Genomic DNA, 6524 nt, shown 5'->3' on the forward strand with positions numbered 1-6524 from the left:
TAATATTTTATTTATTTATTCATGAGAGACACACAGAGAGAGAGGCAGAGACACAGGCAGAGGGAGAAGCAGGCTCCATGCAGGGAGCCCGATGTGGGACTGGATCCCGGGACTCCAGGACCACGCCCTGAGCGGAAGGCAGACTCTAAGCCGCTGAGCCACCCAGGGATCCCTGGTAACTATGAATTTTAAGTGTGACTTTCAAATGAACTTGAAAAAATAACAGTATGTCCATTAGAAGAGATAACTTACTGTTTAAAAACAACTCACCCAAGTTTCCTTATAAATAAAAAGTTAATCAACTACAAATGTATTGAAAGGCCTACTGTATGCCAAGAACTGTTGAAGAGGCTTAGGACAGAGGTTAGTGACCTCTCCTCGAGCTCCTTCAAACTAGTATCCAGAACAGGGATATGAAATCTCCACAGCAACCTCCAGAGAGTGAAGGATGAGGGATTTTTAAGACTCAACTTTAATACTTTCTTGAAGAGTCCCACAGGGACATTTTGAGATCATAATCTTAATGTGCAAACTGAATTTCAAATTAAGTGTAACAATAAACAAGACTTGGTTTGAAGAAAATACAATCTGACAACAAAGGTCAAGGAAAAGCAAAGATCCTCACCAGCAAAGCATATTCCCCCCAGCCCAAGAAGGAAATCAAGGGTAAAACGACAAAGCCTTTCTAAAACAATGTTGCCCCCTCTCAAACAGCCCTATGGTCTACGGGGTCTGTAAGAGAGCCTTTCACTTAGCTATAAGCTACTTCTTCGCAGATGTCAAATACTACTGAAAAGATGCCTTAACATTCACAGTCATGCATAAGAAGAGCAATTTTTTAAAAATCTCAATTCCTGTGTAATTTCAAGTAGCAGGTAAGTTGTCTGCCTGACCTTCCGTTGTAGATTTGAGGGCTTTTAGGTTTTTTTCCTCCAAGAAACCTACATTAAGTCTGTCCTTTTAAGCGAAGAAAGCTCTACGGGATACACCCTCCATAATATGTTCCATTGGAAATGCACTCGTATGCTCCGTGAGCCCGACGTAAATCATCTCTATTCTGATAAGGAAACAAAGACTAAGGGTGGTAAAGCGGCAGGCAGAAAAAGATTCAGGCACACAACTGACCTCGGCCACTCTGACCTGTAATTCCTAAATGAAAGAATGACCAGTGCTCCTGATCTAAACCACAACCTACCCCAAGATGAAGAAAATGCATACGGTAAGATAAGTTGGAGAGGAAATCTCCAGGGAAGTGCCACCGAAAAACCGTATTTAGCCCAGTGACAAAACGCTGCCCAGCCCGGAAAAGATGCCCCGCCTCCATACGCTCCCCAAAACAAAGCCGGTCTCGACCCTAAACACCCAACGTCAAAGAACACCTCCTTTCTGGCTGTCGGAAGGAGAGAAAGGAGTGAGGCTGGGAGGACTCCGGGCCCTTTTCATCCCAGCCCCGCTAGGCCTGAGGACCCGCTGAGAACGGAGGGGCTGACCCAGACCTGAATGCGGGTCCCCAGAGAACCCCCAGAAGCAGCGTTCAAGCGAAGGCAGGGGCCAAAGGCTCCGCCTACACCCCTGACACACGGTTGTCGCCAGTGTGGGGCACCCACCCGCAAGCCCCGGCGGCCACGGCCACGGCCCGGCTCGGGGCTGCACGCAGCGGCTGCTCCCCGCCCTGGAAGCGCGGCGTTCACACCCCTGGGCGGCCCGCGAGCGAGGCCCCCCCGCCCCGAGCGCCCCCGCGGCAGGCCGGCCCCGGCCCCCCGGCCCCCGGCCCCCCGGCCCCCCCCCGCCCGCCGCCCGCTCACCTCCAGGCGCAGGGAGGCCCCGCAGCCTCGCAGGAACTCGCGAATGTTGCTCAGGCACTCACTCTCGCTCCGGGGCTCCGGGTAAACCTGCAACACAGACAGAGCACAGGCGCTGAGCGGCGGCGCGCAGGCCCGGGGCGCGACCACGGCGGCCCCCGCAAGCTGGCCCCGGGCGACACGACGCGGACCGGCGGCCCCGGCGGCCCCGACCGCCCCGACCGCCCCCGGCCGCCCCCGACGCCCGCCGGCTCGGCCGCCGCCTCTCCTCACCCGCTTCCCTTCCTCGGGGCTGCACCAATCTCAGGCCCCTACCCTCTCCAGGAAGTGGGCCGCCGCCGGAAGTGACGTCTTCAGGCCGCGCCCCCACCGCCCGCTGCGCGCGGCCTCTTCCGGCCTCGCCTGCCCCCCGGTCGACGGTAGACGCGCGGGATGGCGGAGGCCGCGATGGTTCTTGCCCTCGGACACCGCTCCCCGGCCCCACGCGCAGACTCCTCCCCCCCAGCACCTGATCCTGCCCTCAGGCGCCGCGCACCCGGCCCCACGCCCGTGCAGACTCGGCCTCGCCCACGCGGACGCCGCCCTGCCCGGAAGGTCCCAGGAGAGCTCGGCCTCCGCGGTGAGCAACCCCAAAGGGGCTGGCGGGAACCCCGTGTTTCTTCGGTTCTTCCCTGCCACCAGCTAGAGAGTGGAACGAGGCAGTGTCCAGTGACGATGATTTAAAATAACTGGCAGCGTAAATCTCGCTTGTTGGGGCCGAGGTGCAAATGTTCTCCTTCCCCGAATTCATACCATGTGCTTCATTAATGATCAACTGTTAGAGCCAGGTACGTCAGCCAGTAAGTCAGCGGGGGGAACTTGTAGGGGGCCTCTACCGCGGGGGGGGGGGGCTCTACCGCGGGGGGGGCTCTACCGCGGGGGGAGGGCTCTACCGCGGGGGGGAGGCTCTACCGCGGGGGGAGGGCTCTACCGCGGGGGGAGGGCTCTACCGCGGGGGGGGGCTCTACCGCGGGGGGGGGCTCTACCGCGGGGGGGAGGCTCTACCGCGGGGGGAGGGCTCTACCGCGGGGGGGAGGCTCTACCGCGGGGGGAGGGCTCTACCGCGGGGGGGGGCTCTACCGCGGGGGGGAGGGCTCTACCGCGGGGGGGGGGCTCTACCGCGGGGGGAGGGCTCTACCGCGGGGGGGGGCTCTACCGCGGGGGGAGGGCTCTACCGCGGGGGAGAGGCTCTACCGCGGGGGGGAGGCTCTACCGCGGGGGGGGCTCTACCGCGGGGGGGAGGCTCTACCGCGGGGGGGGCTCTACCGCAGCGGGGGGGCTCTACTGCGGGGGGGCTCTACCGCAGGGGGGGCTCTTCCCCGGGGAGGGCCTCTACCGCGGGGGGGAGGCTCTACCGCGGGGGGCGGGGCTTCTACCTCGGCGAGGGCCCGCGCAGGCCCCCCGGTGCTTTGGCCCAAGAGAGAACTGCGAGGTCCACCTGCCACGCGTGCAGGCTGTTAGTGACCGCCTGCCCCGGCAACAAAGGGCGAGAAACCCAGTAATACAGAGCAGGAGGCCAGAGGCGGCACAGGGTCCTCTGCCGTTCTAACGCAGAGGAAGAAGGCTCTCCATTTGGGGAGTTAGTCTAAAGCACCATAGAGAACTGTAACATTTGAGGACATTCAACAAACTTCTGTTCTTCTTGGGGGAAAATCACGACATTCCATCAAGCCTCACAGGAATACTTCAGCTTCATTTAAAAAGAGTTCAGGTCTTTTAAAGTTTGAATAAAGAAAACGGGGTGTTGAGAGGTGTGAAGAGGGCAAAAATCAGGCTTTTTTTCCTATAGTTTAAAAATTCGTAGAAGAAATTACCAACATATTTCCTCCAAATTAAACGGATTTTTTTTTTTTTTCCAGTGAATGGCTAAACCAAAGCTGCTTCCTACTCCATCTGGTCTCTCCATAAAAGAATTTGGAGAAAGTATGTACCAAATATGCAGTGAAAATCTTTCATAATTTTAAATGGTTTGCAAAGTTTTAATTTCTGATTTCCTGATGACATTTTGAAACTGTTAAACATCCCTTAAAAAAAAGTCTGATAGACTCCAAAAGCAATAGAAATGCAATACCCATCCTCAATCTTAAAAAATTATGAACAAGCTCTTGTTTAAAAGTCAGAAATTTGGGCAGCCCAGGTGGCTCAGCGGTTTAGCGCCACCTTCAGCCCAGGGTGTGATCCTGGAGACCCAGGATGGAGTCCCCTATCGGGCTCCCTGCATGGAGCCTGCTTCTCCCTCTGCCTGTGTCTCTGCCTCCCTCCCTCCCTCTCTCTCTCTCTCTCTCTGTATGTCTCTCATGAATAAATAAATAAAATCTTAAAAAAAAAAAAAGTCAAATTTTACATTCTCTTCTCCTTCAACTCCTTTCCATTCCACTTCCCCCAACAAAGTCGTATTCTAAATACATTTTTAAACAAATTTTACTGATCACACTTTTTTTGCAAGAGTCCCATACAAATACAGTCCATCCTCATTCATGGATTCTGTGCAAATTCACTCATTCGATAAAATTTGTTTGTAACCCCTATTCAGTATTTGTGGCTCTTTCTCATTCATAGACACATACAGAGCAGTAAAATTTTGAACGCCCTTTATGCACAAATTCCTAGCTCTGTGTGCATAATAAGGTTATGCTCTGCCATCTTGTTTCAGCTGGTAACATGAGCAGATATCCTTTTTGCAGTCTACTGGCACCACATTTTTCACATTTTCGTGCTTTTTGCTGGTGGTTTTGCTGATTTAAATGGCCCCCCAGCATAGTGCTAAAGCACTAGGTAATGCTCCCAAACGCAAGAAGGCTGTAACGTGCCTTACAGAGAAAATACATGTGTTAGATAAGTTTCATTCAGGCCTGAGTCATAGTGCTGTTGGCCATGAATTCAATGTTAATGAATCAACAATACGGTACATCCAGAAAAAGGAAGAGGACATTTGCAGATCTGTGCGTGAGGCCGCTCCCGAAAGTGCTAAAGTGACCTCTATAGTGCGTGACGCAGCTATGGAAAAGATGGAAAAGCAGCTAAACTTATGGATTCAAGAGATGTCAACCAATAAAAAGAGCATAGTAGACAGTGTTGTTGTGAGGCTGAAAGCCAAGGAAATTTACAGACATGTTACCCAGAGTCAGGAAAAGGTTAAACCCTTCTCTGCTAGTGCAGGCTGGCTTGCACATTTCAAAAGGCCATACCACATGAAAAATGTTCATACCGATGAAAAATTTGCAGGCAAGGCAGGTCCTGCAGATCAGGAAGCTGCAGAAGAATTTAAAAAGTATCTGCTAAGCATTGTACATGAAAAGGGTTATATGGAAGAGCAAGTTTTCAATGCTGATGAGACAGGTTTGTTTTATAAGAATGTTGGCAGACAAACCTATATAATGCAAATGGCCTCCAAGGCTCCTGGCTATGAATCATTCAAAGACCGTGCAGCCTTGCTACTGTGTGTCAATGCCAAGGGTGATTTTAAGTGTAAACCCCTAATGGTACACAGAGCACAAAACCCACGAGCACTTAGAGGCAAAAATCTGAACTGCATGCCAGTCCACAGGAGATGGAACAAAAAAGCACGGATGGCCTCCGAAATATTCTGGGATTGGTTCCACAACTGCTCTATCCCAGAAGCTGAACGCTATCTCCATAGCAAAAACCTTGCCTTCAGGATTTTATTAATTTTGGATAATGCCCCAGTTCATTGCCATGAAGAACTTGAAAATGCCCACCCTGACACAGAAGTTCTCTTCATGCCCCCAAACACTGCCTCTCTCATCCAACCCCTCAGTCAGGGCATAATAAAAGCTTTCAATGCATATTATACCAGGGAGCTTTACAGCAAGGCTTTTGAGGCTCTTGACACCAATGAGGAAACTACCATGATGGGCTACTGGAAATCCATCAGTATATGCAATGTCATAGATTATATCAACACAGCCTGGGACAGCATCAAGCAGACCACCATTAATAACTGCTGGAAATGTTTGGCCAAACTGCGTGAAAATTTTTTAAGGTGTTACAGAAAATATTAAGAACAGTGTCAAAAACATAATGCATATTGCACAGCAAATAAGTGGAGAAGGCTTCAGAGACATGAGGGAAGGAGATGTGGAGGAAATTTTGGCAGAAATGGCAGTAGAACCCACCAAAAAAGACCTGGACGAGATGGCAAAGCATGGCACTGGAGTCAGTGATGATGATGATGGCGATGAAAGTCAGCCTAAGACTCCAAGAATTGTCCCTCTCACAGCAGCCAAAATATCAGAATGGAATTCTGCCCTTGAAAAAATTTTCAGGGATTCCCTGGGTGGCTCAGCGGTTTAGAGCCTGCCTTTGGCCCGGGGCATGATCCTGGAGACCAGGGATCGAGTCCCACATCAGGCTCCCTGCATGCAGCCTGTTTCTCCCTCTGCCTGTGTGTGTGTGTGTGTGTGTGTGTGTGTGTGTGTGTGTGTCTCAGGAATAAATAAAATCTTTTTTAAAAATTTAAAAATATTTTTTTCAATGACATGGAAGAGTGTGACCCTGTGCCAGAACGCAGCCTCACATTTAAGCGCTTGACCTCCACTGCATTTGTCCCTTATGCTGAAACACTTAAAAATTTGAGGCAAAAAGCCAAGCAGACAAGGCTGAAGGAATTTTTCAAGCCAGTGTGGGAGGGAACGTTGCTGACACCATCACCAATTTGTGAAA

General features: G+C 51.7%; 1 protein-coding gene and 1 long non-coding RNA gene across 5 annotated transcripts in view; one reads left to right on the forward strand and one right to left on the reverse strand.

Moving 5' to 3' along the window:
* Positions 1–6524, reverse strand: part of ARHGEF7 (Rho guanine nucleotide exchange factor 7) — a 126702-nt gene that overhangs the window by 95383 nt on the left and 24795 nt on the right. For 3 of the 4 annotated variants that reach the window (XM_077854933.1, XM_077854934.1, XM_077854936.1), the window contains exon 2: positions 1806–1892. In XM_077854933.1, coding sequence (XP_077711059.1) covers positions 1806–1892 — 87 coding nt within the window. Of the gene's footprint in view, positions 1–1805; positions 1893–2027; positions 2063–6524 lie in introns of those variants that run through there. The other variant, XM_077854937.1, reaches the window with a different exon arrangement.
* LOC144287689 (uncharacterized) lies at positions 2063–3806 on the forward strand. The gene is made up of 2 exons (XR_013355434.1): positions 2063–2629; positions 3701–3806. It is a non-coding gene; the product is annotated as an uncharacterized LOC144287689 (long non-coding RNA).

The sequence above is a fragment of the Canis aureus genome, chromosome 17 (assembly GCF_053574225.1).
Source record: "Canis aureus isolate CA01 chromosome 17, VMU_Caureus_v.1.0, whole genome shotgun sequence".
Lineage (NCBI taxonomy): Eukaryota > Metazoa > Chordata > Mammalia > Carnivora > Canidae > Canis > Canis aureus.